This window comes from Sorex fumeus, unplaced genomic scaffold (genome assembly GCF_029834395.1).
Source record: "Sorex fumeus unplaced genomic scaffold, SorFum_2.1 ptg000007l, whole genome shotgun sequence".
NCBI classification, from domain to species: domain Eukaryota; kingdom Metazoa; phylum Chordata; class Mammalia; order Eulipotyphla; family Soricidae; genus Sorex; species Sorex fumeus.
Window position 1 is genome coordinate 49,168,805 of NW_026606064.1, and position 26,564 is coordinate 49,195,368.

A 26,564-nucleotide genomic window follows, 5' to 3' on the forward strand; every position below is an offset into this window, starting at 1 on the left:
TGAGTATTTCTGAATATGGCTCCAAAACTAAACAAAAGAAAAAAAGAAGTGGGAGCAACCAAATCCCCTGTGTCTGAAGTCCTTGCCCCTCCTCCCAGAACCAGGCATTTGAGTATGAATTCGGAGCCATGTATGCCTGGATGCTGTGTGTCTTCACCGTCATCATGGCCTACAGCATCACCTGCCCCATCATCGCACCCTTTGGTGAGTGGTCCCAGAGCCGCGTTTCCCCCAAATCACTCCTAGCCACTGCCCCAAGCCCCCAGGAGGGAGCAGAGGTTCTTGTGGCCAGCTAGGGCTCTCTGCTCCTGACCCACTTCCACAGGTCTCATCTACATCTTGCTCAAGCACATGGTAGACCGGCACAACCTCTACTTTGCCTACCTCCCCACCAAGCTGGAGAAGAGGATTCACTTTGCAGCTGTGAGCCAGGCCTTGGCCGCTCCCATTCTGTGTCTCTTCTGGCTCTACTTCTTCTCCTTCCTACGCCTCGGTGAGCGCCCTTCTCCTTCCTACAGTCCAGAGGGAGGCGGGGAAGGCAATCTTTGGCCTCAAAATCGGGCAACCACAGCAGCCAACCAACCCGCTCAATGCTTTAATAGCTTTCACTCAGTGACCAATCCATAGATAGTATCCCAGCCTGGGTGTCCAAGCAGAAGATGGAACCTCAGAGTAAAATCTGATTGGGGGTGGGGCTGGAGAGATAGCACAGTGGGTAGGGTGTTTGCCTTGCACGTGGCCGACCCGGGTTCGATTCCCAGTGTCCCATATGGTCCCCCGAACACCACCAGGAGTAATTCCTGAGTGCATGAGCCAGGAGTAACCATGGTGCATCGTTGGGTGTGACCCAAAAAATATGATTGGGGGGTATAGTAGGGAATTCAGAGTGAATGCTGAGTATTCAATCAGAAGGGAACATCCCAGAGTGAAGGCTGGTCCAGTGCAAGATTGACAAGGTGGCTTTGGAGCTGTAGTAGTGACTGCCGGGTCCATTCCCCTTTATCATCTCTGGGGCTGCTGAGCTGAGAGGTGGGGTAGCTGGTCCTGGCTGCAGATTGGGGTGGCTGATGGGCCTGGTCTCATATCTCGCAGTGTGGAAGAGGTGAGAACATATAGGAAGAAAACAGATACTCTTGAGTGATAGCAGAAGGTGAAAGAGGTGTTGTCTCTGATGTGCCCCAGCCTAGTAGGGCGAACCATGAGCCCCCTGACTCAGGGCCCCAAAACCTGGAGCCAGCAAGGAAATGGGCAAGTTGTGCTGGACTTGGGCACTAAGTCGGTGCCAGGAAGGCGACAGCTACCCATGGGTCACTGTGCTCTAGGCTGGGGATGTGGTTCCAAAGGGCCACTGCTCCGGGCCGGGGAACTGGGTTAGGGGAATCCTGGTTCCCACCTTCACTCATGATGCTTGCCTGCTCCGGCAGAGGTGAGCCGTGCCCTCTCTCCTTCCTGTGGTGGCTGACATGCCTCTGTCCCCAGGTCTGAAGGCCCCACTCACGCTCTTCACCTTCCTGGTGCTGCTGCTCACCATCCTGGTCTGCCTGGGCTACACCTGCTTTGGCTGCTTCAAACACCTCAGCCCCCTGAACTACAAGGTAAAGGTGCCTCCTGCCCGGACCCCAGTGTGTGAGGTGGAGGGCTCATGCCCACATTTTCCCCACCTCTTCACAAGGCTGTACAGCCTCCTCCAGATATGTCCCCCTGCAGGAAGGGTGCCCAGGGTGCTTCCCTGTGCACCCCTTGCCTTGTTCTGACCTCTGTCCCTCTGAGGGGTTGGGGTAGGCTCTGAGGGGTTGGGGTGGACAGCTGTGCGTGGTGCCCACCGTTGCGCCTGCCAGGGTCCTGCATGCTAACAACCTGCTTGGAGAGCGAGTCAGGAAGATCCGTTATGCGGATCACTGTAAGTTGTTGCTGTTTTCTGCAGACAGAGGAAACGGCGAGCGACAAAGGAAGTGAGACTGAGGTGCCCGTGCCTGCACCACTGACAGTGAGTGATGGTCCCTCCCCACCAAGCCCAGCACCCCAACCCACGGGCCCTGCAGACGTGTTCCCGCCATCCTGTTAGACTGAGATCCCTGTAACGTTTCTGAATGTCCTTTGAGATGTGTCCCCCATACATGGAGGCCACCTAGGAGAGCTGGTGTGACCACTGCTGTGTGCCCAGCCTTGGGGTCTCGGGGTCCTGCTGGCTGTCCTCTGCTCAGTGCCTGGTGATGGGAGAGGCTTCAGTGAGGCCCTGCCTTTCAGGCCTGTGATTCCTTGTCTTTTTTTTTTTTTTTTTTTTTTTTTGCTTTTTGGGTCATACCTGGCGATGCACAGGGGTTACTCCTGGCTCTGCACTCAGGAATTACTCCTGGCGGTGCTCAGGGGACCATATGGGATGCTGGGAATCAAACCCGGGTCGGCCGCATGCAAGGCAAACGCCCTAGCTGCTGTGCTATCACTCCAGCTCCCCTTGCCATTTTTTCATGAGGCTGAGTAGTTATTTGGATTTGCTTATGGACCTGGCGGGACTCAAGGGCTACTCCTGGCTTAGTGCTCAGAGCTCACTTCCGGCAGTGCTCTCAACACCATGTCGGGCTGGGGATCTGCAAGCAAAACATGACATGAGTCTTTTGAGTTGTCTCCAGACCCTTATCCTGGTTTTTGGTTTGGGTTTTGAAGCACCGTAATTTCCAGTACTGTTCATGATAGGGCTTTTGATGATAAGTTTTATCAGGGGCACCTGTCTGCATGACTCCCTCTGCTGGTCACACAAAGCAGTCCCAGCTCAGTTCCCTCCAAATTCAACCAACAGATATGACCCTTGCTTTGTGGCAGGTCCTGGGCGTCTTGTCTCTCCTTCTGGCCTGCTTCCATGATGCTGCTGTGAGACAGGACCCCTATGTTGTGGTGGAGCTGACCTCTGGCCTCTAGATAGACAGGGTGGGCTGGGCGCGGGGCTCTCTAGGCCAGGCTCCTGCAGGGTTGGGGCGGAGTCAGGCACCTCCAGATGTCCCTCCTGGGCTGTCCCAGCCCCCAGGAGAGGGTTCTGATTCTTTAACCTGGTACCCTGTGATGATGCCTGGTAGGTTGGCAGGTGATGTACATGCCTTGTCTTCACGCGTGTATGATCGGGGAGGAACAGTGCCAGATTCTGCCTGGGGGCTGTAGCTGCTCTTAGCTTTGGGGTTAAGATACCTACCCGGGTTCCTTCATGTTGCGGAAACCCTGGCCAGCATGCTCAGCCAAGCCAAGGAGATAGGCCTGTTGGGTGCTCAGGTAGGTGTGCTTCCCTCTGAGACAGGCAAGCTGCTGTCCCCGAGCCTGCAGTTCAGCATCAGAGAGGACAGCACTGTTCTCGCAGCAGAAGCAGACCTACGGCGCCGTCCACCACATAACGCTGCCAAATGCTGCTTGTGCCCTCCACTTTTTTTTTTTGGCTGCATGGCAGGCAAACGCCTTACCCCTGTCTTCTTGCTCTATTCTTCTCCTTATTATATTTTTTTTGCTTTTTGGGTCACACCTGGTGATGCTCAGGGGTTACTTCTGGCTTTGCACTCAGGAATTATTCCTGGCGGTGCTCAGAGAGCCATATGGGATTCTGGAGATCAAACCTGGGTTGGCTGTGTGCAAGGCAAATGCCCTTCCGGTTGTACTATCACTCCAGCCTCCTTAATTTTTTTTTTTTTTTTGGTGGGAGAGGAGGGTGGCACACCAGCAATGCTCAGGGATTACTCCTGGCTCTCTGCTCAGGAATTATTCCTGGTGGGGCTAAGGGGATCATCAGGGTGCTAGGGATTGAACCTTGGTCAGCATATACAAACAAAGAGTCTTACCCACTGTACTATCTCTCCAGCCCCACTGTCCTTAATTTTTAAAAGGTGTCGTTTCTGTATGTTCTGTGGGAGGAGGGGATGGGGGGTGGGGGACTATGGGATCTGGAGGCTCGTGCCCAGCCCACCACAGCACTGACAGATGTCCTGTTTGCTGGCAGCCCTACGTGCCTCGGATCCTGAACAGTTCAGCGTCAGAGAGGACAGCACTGTCCCCGCAGCAGCAGCAGACCTACGGCGCTGTCCGCCACATCAGCGGGACCCTCCCGGGGCCCAGTGTGGCCCAGAGCCCAGAGCCCAGTGGGGCCGAGGCCTACCCAGAGGTCTGAGGGCAGAGCACTGTGAGGCAGGAGACGCAGATGGAGAAGATATTTGGTACCAACCCAGCCAAGTCCAGGACTGACTTCTCCCCACCTACAGGCAATGGTGGACAAAAACGGAGGTAGAATGACTCCAGCTTGGCTCAGGGGCCCACAGTGTGTCCTGGTCCCAGCAGCAGGATGGCACGTGCAGGATGGACTCTTCTTACCCATTCTGGCACTATGATCATCATAAAGCCTGGCCATCCTGGCCCCCTTGGTGACAGTGATGCTCTCAGGTCACAGGAGGGTGTACGGAACCCCCTTCCTTTGGTACCCAGCCCCCTCCACACACACACACACACACACACACACACACACACACACACACGTGCGTGCACGCACGTGCACAGCTGGGAACCAAAGTGCCCGTCATGGGCCGGAACAGGGGGCCATGGCCCAGGGTGACTTCTGCCTTCTCTCTGCGGAAGCACAGCTGGCTGCCTCCAGGGAGTGCAGGTCCCCACCGGCCTGCCTGGACCTGGCACTGCCATGTCTGCTGGGGTCCTGCACCAGTGAGGATGCCAGGTCTGGCCCTTCTCCATCTGCTCATCTTCTTCCTGTGTAACTTGCCTCAGAGCCAGGGGAGATGGTGTGGCGGGGCAGGGAGTGGAGGGTTCCGGGCAGGGTGCGTGGCTGTAACCTTGGCAGGAAGGATGGCAGTCCTGACCCTCCGCTCTCCCCGGGGTTGCAGGGCTGGCCTGCAAATTTGGGTCTCTCAGATCAGCCCGGTGGGCCTACAGGCACAAGTGACATGGTGTGCCAGTGTGTGTGTGTGGGGGGAGGATGGGGGGTATGGCGACGGCCCCTGTCCCCAGTCATGGCCCAGCCTTGCAGGTCTGTGCTGAGCTGCCCCAGGCTGCTGGAGGGCTGGACTCCATCCTGCTGGCCCTCCTGCCTTCCCCCGTGAGGGTCACTGAGCTCCTGTCCCCGATGCAGACCTTTGACTCTCCTGGAGTGAGCCCCGGGCAGGACACACACAGGCTCCTGCTGTTCTTAAGAGTAAAGTCATTTATTATCAAAGCCGTGTTGCTTACGGTGTGGGGGTGCTTACGGTGTGGGGGTGCACAGGGGGCTGGGGGGTGAGCACAGGGAGCCGGCACAGGCAGGGGTTGGAGCAAACTTGTTCCTTGGAAAGGGGAGGCTGCCTCCCCTGGAGAACTCCCTGCCGGCCCCTTTCCCACGGGGTGGGTGTCAGCAGGAGCGGGGCCCGCCGGGTCACTGCCGCTCCCGCAGCTTCACAAACTTGCAGATGTCCTTGGCCAGCAGCTCCGGCTCCTCGAAGGCAGCGAAGTGGCCCCCGCGGGCCATGTAGGAGTAGGAGATGAGTTTCGGGAACTTGACCCTCACCCACTTTTCGGGCACATGCAATAGCTCGCAGGGGAAGGCCGCAAAGCCCGTGGGCACAAAGACCTTCATCCTGCAGGGGTGGCGGGGAAGAGACCCCACTGAGAGGTGAGGCTGGCATCCTGCTCCCCGCCCACCCCCCACAGCATTCAGGGCTGGGGGAGGCTGCCCGCCCATTGGAGCCCTGAAGGACAGAGCCACGGTTTAAAATGACCCCACCAGCCCTCTTCTCGGGAAGGACCACTGAGGCAGCCAGCACCTGTCCACCTGCCCCCTTTCCCTGCTGCCCCGAGGCCTCTGTGACATGGGGAAATGGGGAAAGGGTGTGTGTGTGGGGGGGGGGTCCAGCCTCCTGACCCTTGGGGAGGGCCCTGAGGATATCTGGGACCTGGCTGTGTGCCCTCTATGAGCTCTTTTGTTTATTTTGGGGTTAACCCAGTGATATTTAGAGGTTACTCATGGCTCTACTCAGTATTTACTCCTGGCAGGCCCAGTGATACTTAGGGGTTACTCCTGGTTCTACTCAGTATTTACTCCTAGCAGCCTCAGGGGACCATATAGATGCTGGGGATCAAACCTGGGTCAGCCAGGTGCAAGGCAAAAACCCTCCCCGCTGTACTCTAGCTACTCCACGAGCTAATTCTAAAGGCATAAGGATTTCTCCAAACACCCCAACCTTCTAACCTTCTTTATGGTCAGGTTGGGGGGAGCTTCCATGCAGTGCTCAGGGAATCCTCAGCCCAGCTGAGTCCGCTGTTTGGCTCCCAGCAGAAATAGGGAGCCACTGGGCTGCCCCACCCTTGCTCAGGGGCAGGGGGCGGCATGTAGGCCCTTGGATGAACTTGGTGCTGGGTGGGCACTGAGGGCATAGCATGCAGTGCTGGCAACCAAAGCTCAGCCCTTTGGGATGTCTCCCAGCCCCCTCCATTGAACCCGGTCTTGTCCCACACACCCTGCATGTCTTGGCCCTCCCAGTTCAGCATCAGTGCCCCCGCCTCCAGGGTCCCCCCTCAAAGACCACACTTAGCCAGGCTTACGTCTCATGCTTTTGGGTCAAGATGCCCTGGCCCAGGTTCTCCTTGTAGTAGCGCTGGGAGGAAGTGATGGAGGCTGTGGTCCAGTAGAGCATGATGTTGGTCAGCAGATCATCCAGGGTGTACTTCCTGGGAGAGCAGAACCGAAGGACCACCCTCAGCACCGGTGCAGGGGTGAGAGGCAGGGGCCACCACACTCTGTGCTTCCCCAGTCCCCTGTGGTCCCCTGAGTACCCCCAGGAGCCACCTCTGAACCACCACAGGGTGGGGCCCCCAAAGAAAAGCAACAACAAGCAGCAGCTGTCCCTCCCAGCTGTGTCTGTCCCACCATGCCCAGCTGGCCCTCAGGTCTCACTTAGCTGCCAGGTGTGGGTGGGAGGTGCCACACCTCCCCTGCCCCCCCAGCCACGGGCAGCTCAGCCCAGGGCCACCAGGACCCACAGTGGCTGCATGCCAGGAGAGTTCTGTGCGTGCTCAATGCCATTCTGGGCAGCGTATGCTGCCCCCAGGTACAACGGAGACGGCAAAGGCAGGTGAGGGGAACTGGACTGAAGCACTTTGACTGGACCTTCCTCATGGCCTTGGAAGGTGCCTAAGCACAAGCCTCTTTTGTTCAGGAACCTGTTCTCAGCCCTCAATCCCTCCCGCCCCAAATCCTGGACCGCTTGCAACAGCAACCTGGAACAGGCACGCAGAAAAACTGAATAGCTTTGGAAATAGGATTTGGGGGCCGGTGGGATGGCTCAAAGGGTTGAGCATGTACTTTGAATGTGGGGAGACCTGGGGTCAAGACTCACCACCACCAGGTCCCCAGAGCACTGCCTGATGCAGCCCCAAAGCAAAAATGAATAAATGCAATTTTTCATATGAAATGAAGAGCTTTGGTTTTTGTTATTTATTTTTGTTTGTTTGGTGGTGGCGGGAATCCAGCCCAGGGCTTCCTCATACCTGCAAGGTGCTCTGCACCTTGGCCACGTCCCAGCACATGGCACAAAATGAGCCAAGGAGAACCAAGCAGTTTCAATCAAGTTAAACCCTGTGGCTGCCTTCAGTGTGCTGGCCAGGGGCTGCCTTCTCCCTGCAGCTCCAACCACAGCCGGAAGACGGGCATAACCCTCTGGGGTCAGAGATCTTTCTAGATCTCTGATCACGTCTGTCCCTGAGCAAAGCCTTGCTGCCCCTGTAGCTGGGCGGGGAGGGGGAGGAGGGGACCAAGGGGAGGGTGTAGCGGAGCCTCACCTCTGTGCAAGGTGCAGGGCCCGACCCCGAACCAAGGGGTGCCCAGTGCAGTGTCACTCGGTCCTGGGGACAGACCCCAGGGGAGGGCTGGAGCACTCTTGTCTGTAGGACTGCGTTCCAAGCATGACCCCAATATATCTGAAACAGGTATCCTGAGGCCTCTAGCCTCAGACACCCTTTCTGAGCACACCACTTTTTTTTTTTTTAACAACTTTAGCCTTTGATTTTTGTTTTGCCTAAATTCCTCGCTCTCCACTCTTTTATTTATTTATTGGTTTTTGGGTCACATCAGGCGATGTTCTCCAGCAGTTACTCCTGGCTCTGCACTCAGGGATCACTCCTCACCTTGCTTGGGGGACCATATGGGGTGCTGGGGATCACATGGGGGTCGGCTGCATGCCAGGCAAACACCCTCCCTGCTGTACTATTGCTCTGACCCTCTCCACTCTGTTCCATCTGATAAACTTACTTGTCCCTCAAAACTGGCTCAAATAGATTCCTCTAGCTATTTCCCCTTCCTGCCCTTCAGACAGGTGAGTTCTCCTTCCTCTGAACTTCCAAGGTCCTCTGCATGTGATTTCAGAGCTCATCCACCGTGATGTGTTTGTCCCTCTCATATGTCCCAGCTGCTCCAGCACTGGGACCAGGGCGGGGCCTAGACCAAGCCCCACCTGCAACAGGTGTAGCCCCTCCCCCCACAGTACCTGCTGCCTGTGTCTCGGAAGGGCTAGAGGGTAGGGTGCTTGTTTTGCGCACAGCCAACCCGTAATTTCAATTCTAGTCCCCCAAGCCTCGCCAGAAGTGATTCCTGAGAGCAAGCTGAGATTAAACCCTGAGTACTACTGTTTCTTTCTCCAAAACACCCACAAAATTTGGTTTTTGGTACTACTGTGTTTTTTTTCCTCCAAAAAGGAAAAAAAGACAAAAGGCAAAAAAAGAACTGAAGAAGAGGCAACAGGGCGGACCTTAACTTGAAGCCCAAGCCTGGGTCTGGAGTCATGCAGAGCAGGCCATAGTCTCTGTGCCTCCTCTCCCCAAGCCCTATCCCAGGTTCTCTGCAGCCACTGTCCGGGTCAGCCTCGAAGGGCAGTCTGCTGATGATGCTGCCAGGGTTCGGGAGAGGTTTGGCAGTCCAGGGGTGCTTACTGCCCTGTGCACCATCTGACCCCAGGAGTGGGCTGTTTGCCACCTACACTGCACCCCATTCTGATGGGCTACCCACAGTGGAGCTCAGAGTCTTTGGTGGGTGCTGGGGACTGAACTGGGGCCAGCCCTGTGCAGGGCAAGTGCCTGAATCCCTATCCAAGCTCTCTAGGGCCTGCACCTTATATTTTTGTTTTGTTTTTTTTTTTTGGTTTTATTTTTGAGCTATACTGGCTATGCTCAGGGCTTACTCCTGGCTCTGTGCTCAGGGATCACCCCTGGCCTTATGGCTCAGGAGGCCATATGGGGTGCTGGGGATCAAACCAGGTTTGGCCATGCATCTTACCTGCTATACTATGGCCCTAGACCCTGTGCCCAATTTTTGACCCACAAGGCTTGGACTCATCCAGAAACTGGGGTCAGTATCCCCGAGTGAGACTTTCGGGGTCACCCAATAGTTGAGGGGATGAGGCAGCAGTATGGGTGGGTGTTGGCCGGGGCTGGAGCAGAGAAGACACACTCACCTTTCCAGTCCTCCATCTTCCAGGTCTTGGAAGTCTGGATTGGTCCAGGTGGAGAACTTCTCCAGGATATAGGCAGCCAGGCCCACGGGAGAGTCGTTCAGAGCACAACCTGGCAAGGGGAGGGGTAGGCACGTGGCTCAGGCCCAGGTCAGGGAGCAGACTCTCAGATCTACGGTGGTGCTGGTCTCACGTGTGCTATTATTTTTGGTTTTGAGGGGCCACATCTGGCAGTGCTCGGGGTTAACTCCTGGCTCTGCACTCAGGGGGTCATTCCTGGTAATGTTTGGGGGATCATAGACGGTACTGGGGATTGAACCTGGGTCTGCTACATGCAAAGCAAGTGCCTCACCTCCTGCACTACCTCTTGGGCCCTTAGACTGTGATTCTGAAGGAGTCTCCTATCTCCCTGGCTGGCACTACTTTTTCTTGTGCTTTGGCTACACCTTGTGGTGTCAGGGCTTACTCCTAGCAGTGCTCAGGGGCTTGAACTAGGGCTACCTGGAAGGAAGGGAAGTATCTCAACCCTGTGCTATTACTCAGTGCCAAGACTTATTTTCTTTCAAGGATCCTCATTGCCTTGGCACTGCTTTTTGTTTTGGGCCACACCTGGCAATTCTGGGGTATATGTGGGGGGCATTCTCCTGGCACCATGACTGGGGGGCAATCTCTAGTAGTGCGGTGCCTGGGATTGAACCTCAAACCTGCTGCATGCAAAAGCATGGAATCCAGCCTGCTAAGCTGTCTGCAGGCCTCAGCACTGATTTACCAAACATTTTACCATTTTACTGGTTCTGCTACAGGAAACAGAATCTTCGATGTGTGTTCACTTATACATACCTAGGATTTTGTTTATCTTGTCTGGGGGGACCGCACCTGGGGGTGCTCAGAGCTAACTCTGGCTTTGTGCTCAGGGATCACTCATGGCAGTGCTTAGGGGCCATATAGGATGTTGGGGGTTGAATCTGGGTCAGCCATGTACAAGGCACACGCCCTACCCACTGTACTATCACTTTAGCCCCACATTTTAATATTTTGTAAAATGACAGAAATGGGGTTTAGGGTCTCCTATACTCTGTGTGTGTGTCTGTGTATGTGTCTACTACCCAGACACCCCTGCCACTGTACCAATTCCAGAGGCCCCACCCTGCAAAGCCTCCCCAACCCCTCTACTTATCCTCCGGAAGACATTGGCTCTGGCATGGCAGAATCATGGGGTGAAGGTCAGGTTGAATGCTGAGCCCCTAAGTGCCTCATGGCCACGTAGAACTATAGCTCAAAGGGCTGTAGAGCTCCGGGCTCCTGCGAGAGCTTAACCCCCCCCCCCCGGACCCTATTTAGGGGCTCCGGGAGGCCCCCCCCCATTGGTGCTTACCCACAGTGTCGGGTTTGGTGCACTGGATGTGCATGTAGCCGCTCTCCCGCATGATGCTATAGAAAACCTTCTCCTTGAAGGGGGTCATCAGCTCCATGTCTCTCTCAGTGTAGCCGAAAAACTTCGGGAAACGTAAGGCCAAGGGAAGAGTGAAGAAGTGGATGTTTTTGGAAACGAACGCCATGTTCAAGTGCAGGCCTCTCACGTGCCTGTGGGCAGAGAAGGGCAGGTGAGGAGGGGCTGGTGAAGTGAGGAGGTAGGAAGGGGGAACCCTGTCCCAGCCCCCTTCATCATCTGCCCCTCTGGGGTAGCCACATGGTGTAGAGATGGCTGGAAGTAAAAACAAACAATGTTTCTAGAAAGTTCCAGTCATGTCTGTCCCATCAGTGAAGTCCAGTCCCTGATTGTCCTGCCTCCACCCAGCCCTGCCCTCTCAACCTGGGCTCCCAGCTCAGAATGTGACGTGAATAGCAGGAGGACAAACGTCAAAGTGCCTGGGGCTTGGCCAAGGCCTGGCCAGGCATTGCTCCCTTGGTGCAGACCCGTCCACACACAGGCCCGAGTCAGACCTCTGCAGAAGCCCTCACCTGGGCACCAACTGGGCTATGTTGGTGCAGATTAGGGATCCCCAGTCCCCGCCTTGGATATAGAATTCCTGGAAGCCCAGCCGCATCATCAGTTTGTAAAAGATCCTAGCAGTGGCCACGGAGTTCATGCCTGTGATGAAAGGGAGAGATACCTGGTAACTCGAGGGGGCTGTTGGGGCTCAAGGGAGCTCCTCAACACCCCAACTCAGGGCTGAGGTAGGAAAAACTCAGGGGAGCAGGAATCCAGGAGCCCCAGCATGGCCAGCCCAGGGTGTATCTTAGAAGAAAAGGGACCCGGAGAGATCAGCTAAGCCAGAAGGGTGTTAGAAGGGTGCTAAGAAGGGGTCCTGTGGACCTCAGACCTCCTGAGGTCCTGAGGTCCTGTTTTCTCAGCAGCCTGAGCAACTGACTCTTGCCCCCATGTGTGTCAAACTGAGCAGATACCCGGCCCCTGCACAGAACTGAGAGCCCCAAACCCAGCTCCTCCTCCCCTTCCCCCAGGCTCTGGGAGAGGCTGCGTCAGGGACTCCCTGCTTCAACCTCGGACAAACACAGCCCCCCACAACCTTCCCTTGTGGGGATCCCCATACCCTTCTTGGAGGATGCCTCGGAGAAGCAGTAGCCGGGGATGGACGGGCAGATGACCTCAAACACCAGGTCATCACTCATGCCGTGGCTCTTGGGGTCCGTCAGGAAAGGGATGATCTTATAGAACTCGTAAAAGGAACCAGGCCAGCCGTGTACCATCAGCAAGACCTTTGGGGTGCAGCCCGATGGGGGTTTGGGGGGCTTCACGTGGATGAAGTGGATGTCCAGTCCTGCGGGTAGCGGGGGGACCAGAGAAGAGACAGTGTTGGGGGAGGCTGTAGTCCCAGGGTTGGGCCCAGTGCCCCCTGCCCCGTCTGCCCACAGCCCAGATCACAGAGCCTGCAGACAGGCTGGCTGTGCACCAGAACCAGAGCCCTGGGAGCCCAGGGCAGGTCTGCACCTTGCACTTCCTGGCTCATGGTAGGGCTCCAGAAGTGCACAAATGGGAGCTGGAGTGATAGCACAGCAGGTAGCGTGTTTGCCTTGCATGTGGCCGACCCAGGTTCAATTCCCAGCATCCCATATGGTTCCCTGAGCACTGCCAGGGGTAATTCCTGAGTGCAGAGCCAGGAGTAACCTCTGTGCATCGCCGGGTGTCACCCAAATGCATCATCGGATGTGACCCAAAAAGCAAAACAAAACAAAACAAAAATAAAAACAGAAGTGCACAGATAAGGAGTTCAAATCTGCAGGAGGTGGGGAAGCCCACTCTGGGCAGCAACAATGAATGAAAAAGGGTTTCATATTTTCCTGGGATCCAACAGAGATGGGCCTTTGAAAGGACAGCAGAGGGAGCTGGAGAGAGAGTTTGGGGGGTAAGGTGCTTGTCTTGCACGAGGAGGAGCCTGGTGTGACTATCTGGCACCACAGATGGTCTTCTGAGCAGTGCCTGGAGTAAGCTCTGAGCTCAGAGCCATAAGCAACACAGCATCGCCAGGAAAATCCCCCAAATTAAAAATAAAAAGAAAGACAAGACAAGGTAGGAAATGGGGTGACAACTCAAGTGGTAGGGCACTTGTCCAGTACATGGCAGGTCCTGAGTGTTATTCTGCTACCACACAGCCCTGAGTACTGCTATCTCCAAACCGGCTACCAGGCCCACAGTGCTGGGGGTACCCCAGTGCCCCAAGTACTACCCAGGGTTGGGGGGGCTCTTACAGGAAATATAATAAAAGCACAATATAGATATGTACTTGTTCATTGACTTATTGATATGTGACCCACACCTGGCAGTGCTCAGAACTTACTCCTGTTCCTGGGCTTAGGAATCACTCCTGGCAGTGCTCAGGAGGCCACATGGGGTGCTGAGGATCAAGCCCAGGTCTGTCACGTGCAATGAAAATGTTTTACCCACTGAAATATCTCTCTGGATCTGGTTTATTGATTTTTTAAAAAATTGCAGGGAGGGGGGCATTTTTGGCAGTGCTCAAGGGTGACTTCTGACTTGGTGCTCCTGGGTTGTTCCCAGCAGTACTCAGGGGATAGTTTAGTGTCAGCCTTTTGAGTTATCCCTGCAGCCCAAGATATGTGTGTGTGTGTGTATGTGTGTATACAGTGTTTATATATTTATATACGTGTGTATATGTATATACACATACACACACACACACACATATATTTAACAGAGAAAACAGCTCAGTATACCTTGCTAAGGGGTAAAGATCCATTGTAGGATCCTGTTGTGCAAACACAGTAATCCATCTCTTATGACATTTTTAGGTCACTGATGACCTTCAGCTAGCGGGGCCTATAGAGTCCAGGCTGACAGACTGACCCTTCAAGATCTGTGTAAGTATGCTCTCTGAAGGCCACACAATGGTGGTGTCCCCTAAGATGTATCCCCATCACTAAGTGAAGCACTACCCTATTTATACTGTGTGTGTGCGTTTTAAATCTAAAAGAATAAATTAGGGGTGAAAGTGATCGTACAGTGGGTAGGGTGCTTGCCTTACATGCAACCAACCAGATTCAATCCCAACACTCCTTATGGTTCCCCTGAGCCTGCCAGGAGTGATCCCTATCACAGAGCCAGAGTTAGCCCTGAGCACCACTGGGTATGGCCCCCAAACAAACAAACAAAAGAATAAACTACAAAACGTCATTCTCTCTGAGCAGAATTCAAGTAAATTTTTCCCTTTTTCATCTGTTTCATGGCTACACCCAGCAGTGCTCAGGGACCCATACATAGGGCCAGGAATGGAATCTGGGTCAGTTAACTGCGAGTAAGGCAAGTGCCTTAACCCTTGTACTCTCCCTCCAGCTCCTAAGTGAATTTTCTCTTTCTTTATTTTTTTAAATGGTTAATTTCAGAAGAGATTTTATTCAAAGGATAGAACGAAGGGGAAGTGAGGAGGAAGACTCTAGCGTATGGGAGGGGTTTCCTAAACAAGATCCCCAATCTTTTTTTTTGTTTGTTTTTTGGGTCACACCCGGCAATGCACAGGGGTTACTCCTGGCTCTGCATTCAGGAATTATCCCTGGTGGTGCTCAGGGGACCATATGGGATGCTGGAAATTGAACTCGGGTTAGCTGCGTGCAAGGCAACGCCCTACCCGCTGTACTATCGTTCCAGTCCCAAGATCCCCAATCTTTACTCTTTGAGTTTCTTATACTGTTTTTTCCCTAAAATACTGAATGTCTAACTTTTTTTTTTTTTGCTTTTTTGGGTCACACCTGGAGATGCACAGGGGTTACTCCTGGTTCTGCACTCAGGAGTTACTCCTGAGGTGCTCAGGGAACCATATGGGATGCTGGGAATCAAACCTGGGTAGGCCGTGTGCGAGGCAAACACCCTACCCGCTGTGCTATCTTTCCAGCCCCCCTGAATGTCTAACTTTTTAAAGCAAAAACTGAATGTCCAAAATAGATAGCTGGGCACATGGAAAACAACCTATCAAGGGCAAAGGGACAGATCCTTGGCCCCTCCAGAGTCCTTCTACAAGCTATATCTTTTGGGACAGGAGGCTGAAGGCGTGTGAGCCTCCCCAGCTAGTGCAGTCAAGGCCACTGAACCCCACCGGGAGGTCACTTTTGCCAGCATGCCTGAGCTGGGCATTTTCCACACTTTTGGAACTGCAGACAGTCTGGTCCACAGATGGGCAATTAGAAACCCCAGGCTTAGCTAATGTGCTGGTCTGTTGTTGATCTGGGACCCAAATGATTCCGACACATTCACTGGTGGAAGGAAAAGGGGCTCGGGTGGTATCTGGCTGTCTGTAACCAGCTAGTTCCACTCTGCATCCCCATCTCAGGGTTCTCCCACGAGTCTGCACCGTGAGCGGTACCAACCATACACACAGAGACTGGAATCTCTTCAGATGCTTGCATGGCTCCCGAGTGTCAGTTTCTGCCCCAAGATCCCACTCAGAAAGCTGTGGCACAATGATATGTCACGTCCCCTTAGGATCCTGGGGGCTTGAGACAGTTCAGGCTTTCAAGAAATACTCGGAGAACAAGTTTTTTTTTAAGCAAAAATAGAAGCCAGCATGCATTCTATTTTGGAACCTCAGTTCCTCCCCGCACAATAACAATACATCCTGGGTGTCCTTCACTATTGCTAAATTTACTCCCATTCCGACGTTTATTCCAGTAGGTAATCTCATCTCCCTTGGAATGCACTGGCACGATGTGCGATTCTTTCTCATTCAAATTCTATCACATTATCATTGAAGCTTAAAATTAGCCCAAACCTCACTTCTCCCCAGCTTACATGCTGGCTCTCCTGGGGACGGAACTGGAGTGAGGTTGTGTGAGCCTTTCCACTGAGAAATCTTTTGAACTTTTGAAATTTTTAACATTTAAATTTTTCAAAAAAAAAAAGCAGTGTTATGAGCCCAAACTTCACAATATGCCCACTGGACACCCCCCCCCTTTGCATTAAGGAATAAAAATGCTTCCTGCCCTCCCTCCCCCAACCCACAATCCACAATGTCTGGGCAGAACTGAGGGGCCAAACTGGGCACTAAAGGTGGCACTGGGCCTGGTGGAACAGAAGGTGCCCCAGCTGGACAGTGGCCAGAGATGAAGGAAAGAGGACAGGTGGCAGTGCAGGGAGAGGAGTCTCCACTCTCCCGTGCATGGGGAACCCCCTCCTCCCTATCGTCATGGGCCATTACCCAACTCCTAGGTCGAGGTTTCTGGGGCCCCAAAGATTGCAACTCACTGACAGACTCAGTTCCTGAGGAGGCCCAGAATGAGGTGAGAGCCAGATGCTCCTCACAGAACAGGGAAGTGATAGGGACAGTCAGGAGACAGAAACTGACTCCTGAGGCTTCAGCAGACACAGGGGCCAGAGCGGGACCAAGAAGACAGTGTTCAGAGGGAGGCGCGATGGGCCAAGGTCAGGTTGGGGGGTTCAGGAAGAGATGCAGGAAGGTTGGGAGGCCTGCGACCAAGAAGGGTTTGCTTGACCCAGGAACTTGGACAGAGTGTGAGGTACTCATGGACTTGGTCACAGCAGGATGCTGTCCAGGGTGGACTCTATGCTGGACACAGGGATCACTCGCACCCTGGGAGAGTTTTGTGCTGCAAAGGAATCCTGCAATGTCCCCAAGAATCCTGGGATGGCCGCTGGGGAAAAGCTTTGCCAAAATATACAGCTTCTGGGAGGGAAAAGCCCTTTAGTGCCTCTGGGTTTGAACAAGTGGCTTCTCCCTTCTGAATCACCTTCCCCACTCACCCGAAAAACTCCTATTCATCCTTTCAGTCCCAGTTTAGATTGTCACTTCCTCCAGGAAGCCTTCCCTCACACTCATGGGGGGGGGGGGAGGTAGACGGACCTCCTCCAATGCTCCTATAGTCTCCTTCCTCATACCTCTTAACATATGCTCCTCAGTGCCAAGTGGCCTGTGAGCTCTCAAGGCAGGGATTCTGTTCTCTTTGACTGTGTCAGCAGTATAATGCTGGGGTTGGGGTACCCCTGCCAGATGGACCCTGGACAGCAGGGGCAGCATATGAGCTGGTGTCCATTCAAGGAAGAAGGTGTAATCTGGTACCAGGAATGCAGGTAGAAACCTTGGACAATTAGAGTTGGCGGTGGCTGCCATCCTCCAGAGGCCATTGAAAGCAGAACAACTCAGGGCAGAAAACTAATAGACGGCTAACTGAGCAAGTGGAAGGAAAATCTGAATTGAGGGTAGGTAGGTACAAGGCACAACAAGTAGGGCGCTTGCCTTGTACACGGCCAACCTGGGCTTGACCCCCGGAATCCCTCAAGGTCCTTCAAGCTCACCAGGAATGATTCCTGGATGCAGAGCCAGGAGTAAGCCTTGAGCATCACCAGGTTGGCTCCCAAACAAAGTGCGGCATCTATACTGACCATGGAGTATTCTGGTGTAACTTTTATGTTCAAAAGAGAATATTACAAATTGCTTTGGCTTTCAAAATTATGATACTTAATTTAAAAAAAAATCTAGCTCCATGGGTATGGTGCCGCCAGCAGGTCAATCTGTACCTGTGAGGCGAGTGCATCAGCAGCCTGATGGCGCCTTCAGACTTCCAGGTTCCCCAAAATTGCCGCTGTGCCTTTGGCCAGACCCCAAAAACTTGAAGCAAAGTTTACCAAGAAAGTAAACGGCCAAAAGTTAGGTATGTGGGAGACACACCCACAAACCACCTCCAGCTCAGCTATATAATTGGAGGCATGGCCTCTCTGGTTCCTGATTGAACTGCTTGATGGCCATGATCCCAGAGACTCAGAAACAATTCTTGAAACACAACAGCTTTTGGCAGAAATGTGTCTGGTCCCTGCAGTAGGTTACTGGCACTGGGCCACCCAAGGTGGGAATAGGTTTCGTGCCTTGGCCTGTTCCCCCTGGTGGCTCGGTGGCCGCCATCCTCCAGAGGCCACTGACAGTCAGGTTTGGGCCCTCACAGGATGGGGGTGGAGCCAGCCCTTTCCGCCTTGTTCCAACAAGACCCTGAGTTGCCGCCCACAAACGGCCTCTCTGGCTCCTGATCAAGCTGCTAAACGGCCATGATCCCAGAGACTCAGGAGCAAATCTTGGAACCCAGTAGGTTTTGGCAGAAATCCCTCCTGATTTAATTGTTAAAATTTTGGAATTTCAAAATCGTGCAGATGCTACTGCAGCCATGCAACATCATATGTTATTCATAACCAGCAATAGAAAACAAATTGTCTACTAATGGCTTTTGGGCACATCTGAGTGTTGGGGTAAAATCCCAAATAATAATGGTGGGTCAGGTGTCAAAATACTGAATGTAATCAAAGTAGAGAGAGAGTAATGTGGAAATCAACTGCCCCACAGGTAGGGGGAGGGTGTGGGATGGGAGTATACTGGGGTTTTTGGTGGTGGAGAATGGGCACTGGTGAAAGTACGGGTGTTTCACTGTATGACCAAGACTTAAACCCAAAAGCTTTGTAACTGCTCTCACAGTGATTCAATACATAAAATTATAAAAAATGAAAAAAAAAAGTAAGGTGGAGTTCATGCCCAATTCAATCAGCCTAATCAGTGGCTGAATAAATAGCAGTACTCCTACATTTAAAAAAAAAAAATCTAGCTCTTCACTGGGCATTTGAGTTCAGTTTACCAAAAAAAATTTCTTTTGCGGAGGAGTCACACCTGCTATACTCAGAGGTTACTCCTGGCTTTGCACTCAGGTATCACTGCTGGCTGCGCCTGGGGAACCATATGGGTTGCTGGGGATTAAACCTGGGTCGGCTGCATGCAAGGCAAGTGTTGTACCTGCTGTATTATTGCTCCAGCCCTCAGTTTACAAGTCCTGTTGACTCATCTAATGCATGCTGACAGTCATTCTCCAGGGATCTTTGATTAATGGGTGGTTAGATTTCTAAACTTGCTCAAGGACAATCCTTTAAACATTTTATAATTTCAAAATTTTTTAATTTTTTTAAAATTTATTTTCATGTTTGGCCTTTCATGTTTCATTTATGTTTGGCCTAAATCAAGTGATGCTCAGGGGTTACTCCTGACTGCACTCAGGAATCACTCCTGGTAGTCCTCAGTGGACCATATGAGATACTGAGGGCTGAATCTGGGTCGGCTATTTGCAAGACAAGCACCCTACCTCCTGTACTATCTCTCCATCCCGTAATTACAGAAACTTTTTAAAGAACTCCAGTTGACCTGACTTATATGTCTCCACACATTTTAGGAATTCTTAGAATTTTCTGTTTGATTATTTTGGGAAAACACAAAGGTGCTCAGTGGCTCGGTGCTCAGGGGTGACTCCCAAGGGCGCCTGAGAGACATGTGGTGCCATAGACTGAACCAAGGCCTCCCACATGTGAAGCGTGAACTCAGTCCTTTAAGGATTTTAATAAATGTTAGGCATGGTGTCCAAGTATATACTACCCGCATCTCTCCTTGAGATGTGCACTTTCCTGATGCTGGTACATGTAACTGGGGTGCTCCCTCTCCATGCTGGAGAAGCCAGTGTTCTCTCTTGAGCACATCACGCTCTCTCTTCCTCTCTTTCCTCAACATGTCTAATAAAACATGTTTTTACTTCACACACAAAAAATAGTTATAAAAATACATTTTGGGCTTAGAAATAGTTCAGGGTGTAGAATGCTTGCCTTGCATGCACCAAACGCAGGTTGGATCCCCTATATCCCATTCAGTCCCCCAAGTACCACCAGGAATGATTCCTGAGTGTAGAGTCAGGATTAAACCCTGAGCATCGCCATGTATGACCCAAAAAATAACGAAAAAAGAATTTCAGTGAATAAAATTTATGACTATGATAATCTTTCAGCACTGCATATAAGCTCAAAAAGATTCCCATATAAAATCACAGGCCTGGTGGCTGGAGTGATAGTACAGCAGGTAGGGGGCTTGCCTTACATGCAGTCAACCTAAGTTGGATCCCGGGCATTTCATATGGTTCCCCAAGCACCTCCAGGTGTGATTCCTGAGTGCAGAGCCAGGAATAAGCCCTGAGCATTGCCAGGTGTGGCCCCCAACTCCCCCACCCCTGCCAATTTACAGGCCTAAATCTATTACTTGTTTTAAATTAGAACTCAAAAAGTCTTATCTGTTACTCGAAAGGGCCAAATTCTGTCCAATGTTACAAATACTTAAAATTCTAAGCATGCATCATTTTCTCAACATAAAAAATTAATAGTATGACAATATAAAATATTTGCAAATTACATATTCCATAAGGGATAAATATATGAATATATAGCAAATGTATATAATTGGACATTAAAAATACAAAATAAAACCAGCGTCAGAAAGATAGTACAGGGGGGGACTTGCACGCAGCTAACCCCGGCTCAATCCCCGGTAAACACAAGTCTCCTGAATAGCACCAGGAGTGGCCCCTAGGCACAGAGCCAAGGTAGGCCCCAAACACCACCCTGAAAACAGAAACAATTCCATCAAAAAATAAAATAAAAATAAACCACCTGAAAAGACATTTCTCCAAATAAGAGACACAAGTGGCAATAAACGCACGAAGAGATGTTCAACATCATTAATTAAGAGAAATACAGATCAAAACCACAATGAGGGCTGAAGTGATAGTACAGCAGGTAGGCATTTGCCTTGCACATGGCTGACCTGGGTTTGATCCCCACATCTCCTATGGTCCACCCCAAGCACTGCAAGAGTGATTCCTGAGTGCAGAGCCAGGTGTAACTTCTGAGCATCATTGGGTGTGGCCCCAAAACAAAACAAAACAAAAAACCCTAAACAAAACAACCAGAACGAGCTACTCCTTTCTACCCCATTATGCTGGTTACTATAAAACCAGCACCACAAAGTAATGAGTCCTGGCATAGATGTGGAGAAACAGGAACTCTTGCACACTGCGGAATGGAATGTAAAACAACACAGCTACTTGGGAAACAGTAGTGTTTCCTCAAGCATGTCAACAGAGGATTATTCGACCCAGCAATTCTTCTTCTCGGTGGATGTGCAGAGAGCTGAGAGCAGAGCCAAGCAGCTCTCATGCACACATCTTCCCTGCAGTATTGCTCACAACAGCCAAAGGGCAGAAGCGATGGAGGGGTCATGGCCAGTTCCAAAGTGGATGATACCATCCATGGGATGGGTGGGGGTGGAACAATAGCAGCCTCGAGCGCCATTCAGGGGCACTTTCTGTTTGTGGGTTTAAAGAAGGTAGATTTCCAGCAGTGATTTCCGCCCCCCCCCCCCTCAGAAAAGGGGGCCGTAGGCCAAATAAGTTTGGGAACTCCATGAGGTCAACAGAATGTACTAGACTATACAATGGATGGTGACTTAACTTGAAAAACAAAGAACATCTTGGCCAGTGCTAAAACAGGATGCTGGACTCCCTGTGACATGTGGCCTGGTGGCTGTTCAATTCCTGGGCAGCAACGGTAGAATTGAGTCACCAGGGCCACACCTAGTAGTGCCCCCCTTTGAGCTATCTCGCTGATCCCATGAAGACTGTTCCATTGACTGGATACTACCTTCCTTTAGTTTTAAAAACCTGGATGTTGATATTTTCCTATCTCTAAAGGCAGCTGGATCTTTTGGGACTTGGGGCTTAGATCCATGATAATGGTGATAATAAAATGATGCCACACCCAGAGGTGCTCAGGGCTTTCTCCTGGCCCTGTGCTTAGGGATCACTCCAGGCAGCGCTTGGAGGACCCTATATGGTGCCAGGGATTCGAATCAGAGTTGGCTACATGCGAACTAAGTGGTACAATCTCTCTGGCTCTGGAATTATATTTGCAGACCCTTGAGGTTAAACCTACAAGGACACTGTAATGACTAACAATCAGATCCTGCATATCCCCAGGTTTTGTCATGTCATTCTGGGGCGCATGTGTGTGTGTGTGTGTGTGTGTGTGTGTGTGTGTGTGTGTGTGTGTCCCACTGGAGAAGAGGGAAACCTACCTTCAATCTTGGTCTTGAAGTGCGGGTATTTGTTGAGAATCTCCACCTGCTTCCTCCAGTCAAACTCATTCTTCCAGTAGGTGATGACTTTCTTCAGATAATTGATGTTGAAGCCGTAGTGGAAGCGACTGTCCTCCAGAGGGGCCGTTAAGCGGACGTTCTCCAGCCTCCTGTGTAAATCCTGGGGCCCAACGAGAGAGGCCATGGGGAATTGCTCAGGAGAATGTTTCCAGAATTGAGCAGCTGTTTTCTGTGACCTTGACCTCTGAGGCCAGAGGAGGCCCTACCTGGCACCCTGTCTCTCACTGGACAGTGAGGAGGGCCTTGAGTAGGGATAACAAGGGGACCTGGACGAGAAACGAAGGTAGAAGGGGTAGGGCGGGGAGCTAGGGAATGTTCCTTATTTCTGCCCCCGTTCCGTTCCTGTCCCCAGTCCCCCCAAATCTGGGATAGGGGTCCTGCCCTGCCCTGCTTGGGAAGGGGTGCCTCACCTTGATCTCCTCCTCCGACGTTTCCACCTTGAAGGGCCGGATGCTCTCGTCCTCACCAGCTGTGGGCCTCACCCCAGGCCCCCACCACCCATCCTCCATCGGCAAAGACTCCTCTTTATCCCCGCAGAGGAACCAGTAGATGGCATAGCCCAGCACAAAGGTGAGGAGTATTTCCAGCAACATGGTTCCTGGGAAGGGGAGACACCATGAGTCAGGGGTCACTCTGCAAGACCCCTGAAAACACCTAGTACGAAAAACTATAGGAGACAAACATCTGTATCAGTGAGCTACGAGATTCCTTCCCAACACTGGGAAAGGGGAACCACGTTGACTTCTGCCCAGCCCTGGGTGTTGGGGCTGCAGTTCTGAGCCCCTGGTTTCCCTGAGGGGCTTCTGTTCCAGGGGCTTCAGAAGCTTTTCTCCAACCCCCCCCCACCCCCGACTCTCTCCCCTAAGGGGTGACAAGGGACTTCTCTGAGCTGTGGGCTCAGGAGAGAAGGCAGCTTCTTACTCAGTTCTTGGGGAGAGGGTGCCTGTCAGGGTGTAAAAGGGGAGTAAGGGGGTAGGGGGTCGAGGGTGCAAACCAATAATACAGCTGGTAGGGTGCTTGCCTTACATGTGGCCGACCCAGGTTTAAGCCCTCGCATCCCAATGGTCCCAGGAGTGATTCCTGAATGCAGACCAGGAGCACAGCCAGGTGTGCCCCCACTGCCAACCAGAAAAAGAAAGAAAGAAAGAAAGAAAGAAAGAAAGAAAGAAAGAAAGAAAGGAAGGAGGGAGGGAGGGAGGGAGGGAGGAGGGAGGGAGGGAGGGAGGAAAGAAGGAAGGAAGGGAGAGAGAAGGAAAGAGAGAGAGAAGGAAAGAGAGAAAAAGCAAGCAAGCAAGCAAGAGAGAAAGAAAGAAAAAGGAGGGAGGGGGTAAACTCTAAATAATAGTGGTGAATCTTTTACTGAAACAATGAATCTAACCAAAGCAGATAGAGTGTTAACTAGAATTCATCTGCCTCACAGGGACTGGGAGGGGTGGGGGGTGGGGTTTTATTGAGGTTCTTCATGGTAAAAAAATAAGTATTGGTAAAGGGAAATGTGTTTGATATTTGCATGACTGAGACCTAAACCTGAAAGCTTTGTAACCTTTCCCACAGTGATTCAATAAATAAATAAATTAATTTAAAAAAAAAAGAAAGAAAAAGGAGTAAGGGGGTCTGAAGAGCTGGGTGGGTTAAGTTCAGTTGTGGGGGAAGAGCAGGAGGCAAGGTAGCCCCAACAGGTTTTTTTCCCCCTTGGATTTGTGTTTTGGGTCATACCTGGCAGTGTTCAGAGGTTACTCATAGCTCAGTGCTCAGAAACCAGGTGACATCAAGGAGTGTGCCCCCTGCATTAAACCACTGAGTTATCCCTTCTCTTTTGAGGGGATGAATTGGAGTCACATTCCATGGTGCTCAGGGGCTGCTCCTAGTTCTGTGCTCAGGGATCACTAATATGTGGAGCCAAGGATGCACTAGTGTTGGCCACATGCAAGGCAAGTGCCTTAACCTCTGTCCTATCTCTCCAGCCCTGTAATTTTTCTCACATCATTAAAAAAAAAATTTAGATGAGCGGGCCAGGGTGAGAGTATAGTGGGCAGGCATCTGCATTACACACAGTTGACCTGGGTTTGATCCCCAGCATCATATATGGTCTCCTCACTCCAATCACCACCATGAGTGTTCCCTGAGCTCAGATCAAGGAGAAAGTCCTGAGAACCCCTGGATATGGCCCCAAAACCAAAAGATGAAATAATGAAATAAAATCGATTAAATTCACATATTCTACAATTTACACCTTTAAAGAATACAAGCCGTAGAGTTCATGCCCAATTCTATCAGCCTAATAAGTGGCTGATTAAAATAGCAGTACTCCTACATAAAAAATAAAATAAAATAAAAATAAAAAAGAGAGACTGACAAAAAAAAAAAGAATACAAGCCATGATTCCTAGAACAGTCATTGACCTCCAGCACAAAGAGACGCCTCTCAACTAGCACCTCTCTGTGGTCCCCCTGCCCCAGGCTCTGCACCGACTAATCTGCTCTGCCTCTGTAGACGGGTCGATTCCATGTCCCATAAACTCAGCATTCTCAAACCCATTTGTGACTGCCCCATCTTCTTCCAGCAAGGGAACACAGAAGAGCTTAGGCCTGCAAACCCAGAGCAGATGACGTTCTCAGAGCACTGTTCCTGAGCTCCTCATTTTCCACATTCCCAGAATGGTGACCCTGAAATCAGGAAAGCGCACAAATCCAGCCTCGTGCTGGAGCCCACGGGGTTTGTGGGAGGCAGGGTGAGGACCCAAGGGGAAGGAGACAGAACGGTGTCTCCGAGGAGCCTGGGCAGCCTGCCCAGCAGCCCCTTCCCAGACGGAGGCAGGGTGGAAGTCCTTGTTGTCGAGGCCCATCCCAGAGACCTCTAAATTCCCCACACTGGGGCCTTCTTGAGGCCTTGAGGTTTGCTCCTCCAAGAACTGCTCCCCTGAACTGAGAACTTCAGTCACTTGGGGGGAGAGCATGCCCTGAGAGTCTCAGGGTGCAGAGAGCCTATAGGCACCCACCCTTTTCTGCAGCAAAGTTAAACACCCTGCTTCTGCCTGTAACCTCACTGGCCCTCCCAGCCCCCACATTCATCCATGAAACCCTCTTCAACTCCTCCCTCCAATCCTGATGCCCCTCATCAGCTGTGGGCGCCTGGGTCTTGGCACTTGGATCATTGCCACCCTGTGGGCTCTGGTCCATACATGACTGAATGTCTCTCTGACATGCCAGGTTGCAGGTGTCTGCCCTCGGAGTCAGAGGCAGGGCACTGGCATGTGATATGTGCCCTCTCCTAGGTTGGGTTCCACCATTGCCACTGTCCAGCCCTCCTCCCTGGGTCAGCTGAACTGAATGGTGGCTGGTATCCGTGCTGCTACAGTTTAAAGAAGGCCAGGGAGAGGGGTGCTAGAGTGATAGCACAGCAGGTAGGGCGTTTGCCTGTCACGCACTAGACCCAGGTTTGATTCCCAGCATCCCATAGGGTCCCCCAAGCACCGCCAGGAGTAATTCCTGATTGCAGAGCCAGGAGTAACCCCTGCACATCACCGGGTGTGACCCCCCCACCGCAAAAAAAAAAAAGGCAGCCAGGGAGGGCTGGAGTGAGTCTCTCCCTGTTCAAAGAATTTGGAGGAGAAAACTCGGAACTGGTTTCATTTTTTCAAGATAGATCCTTTGTATGCAGCAGAGAACATGGAGAAGAGCGAGCTTCTCCCCACTGTGGTATGTTTTTGTTATTTGGGCAACACCTGTGCGTGCTGAGGGGCTAGTCCCAACTAGGCGCTTGGGGAACCACACAGTGCCAGGGAGGGCACCTGGGGCTCTGACATGCAAAGTATGCATGCACTCAGCCGTGGAGCTCTCTGTCCCGCCCAGCCACAGTGGCGTTTGAAGGCAGAACTAGGCTAAGGGCTGGGGAGCATGCATGCGGGGAACCCTTGGCAAGAGTGCGGCAAAGTGAGCTACCCCACTGGGTTTGTCCTAGTCACCGCCCGGCATAACACCTTGCCCAGCAAGGTATGCTGTGGTATTTGTGCAGTGCATGCAGGACAAACAAAGGAGACCAATCTTGCACTATGACTTCAAGAGAGCTAGCTGCAAGCACAATCAACAATAACAAGCATCAATTTCTCTAGCCTCCCTCTAGAATGAGACAGACCTCCTCCTTACCTGACTTCAGCAGACGCCTAGAGGACCCCTGTCACTCACTTCTGGGATACAAATAAATGTTCAGTCTCCGTTTTTCTGGGCGAGATGATTGATCCCCGTGCTTTAACCATACACATGGGCTCCCTCATACTGCCCTTTGATCGCCTCATGGCCTGCAGGCGGGGCGGGGCTAGTGGGGCACGGCTAGCTGGGCACCATCCACCAGGGGCACAGTGGCAGGTTCTGCCGACTCAGCTGATCCTATGTATGTACAACATGGTTCTCTTCCTCTGGACTTCAAGCAGCAAAATAAACTTGCCTGACCCAGAGAGAGTGTTGAAATGACTGGTGCTGGAGAATACCATCTACATGCAGGGAATCCAGGACAAAGGGCACCGCAATGCCATGTCAGCAACAGCAGGGTACTGCAGCGAAATACTGATTCAAGGAGAAATGCCAAAGTCCTTTCTCTCACATAGTAATTAAGGTCAAGG

At 52.1% G+C, this 26,564-nt stretch overlaps 2 protein-coding genes across 4 annotated transcripts in view; one reads left to right on the plus strand and one right to left on the minus strand.

Annotated features, from left to right (window-relative positions):
- Window positions 1-4,423, plus strand: part of TMEM63A (transmembrane protein 63A) — a 34,683-nt gene extending 30,260 nt beyond the window's left edge. Inside the window, exons 19-23 of the mRNA XM_056133179.1 lie at window positions 99-204; window positions 326-493; window positions 1,480-1,595; window positions 1,925-1,987; window positions 3,977-4,423. Coding sequence (XP_055989154.1) covers window positions 99-204; window positions 326-493; window positions 1,480-1,595; window positions 1,925-1,987; window positions 3,977-4,144 — 621 coding nt within the window. The 3' untranslated portion in view covers window positions 4,145-4,423. The remainder of the gene's footprint in view (window positions 1-98; window positions 205-325; window positions 494-1,479; window positions 1,596-1,924; window positions 1,988-3,976) is intronic.
- Window positions 4,424-5,165: 742 nt separating this feature from the next.
- Window positions 5,166-26,564, minus strand: part of EPHX1 (epoxide hydrolase 1) — a 36,593-nt gene continuing 15,194 nt past the window's right edge. For 2 of the 3 annotated variants that reach the window (XM_056138219.1, XM_056138227.1), the window contains exons 2-9: window positions 22,357-22,544; window positions 21,866-22,046; window positions 12,011-12,238; window positions 11,421-11,550; window positions 10,834-11,042; window positions 9,462-9,570; window positions 6,559-6,684; window positions 5,166-5,594 (exon numbers count right to left, since the gene is read on the minus strand). In XM_056138219.1, coding sequence (XP_055994194.1) covers window positions 5,393-5,594; window positions 6,559-6,684; window positions 9,462-9,570; window positions 10,834-11,042; window positions 11,421-11,550; window positions 12,011-12,238; window positions 21,866-22,046; window positions 22,357-22,539 — 1,368 coding nt within the window. In that variant the 5' untranslated portion in view covers window positions 22,540-22,544 and the 3' untranslated portion in view covers window positions 5,166-5,392. Of the gene's footprint in view, window positions 5,595-6,558; window positions 6,685-9,461; window positions 9,571-10,833; window positions 11,043-11,420; window positions 11,551-12,010; window positions 12,239-21,865; window positions 22,047-22,356; window positions 22,545-26,091; window positions 26,221-26,564 lie in introns of those variants that run through there. The other variant, XM_056138212.1, reaches the window with a different exon arrangement.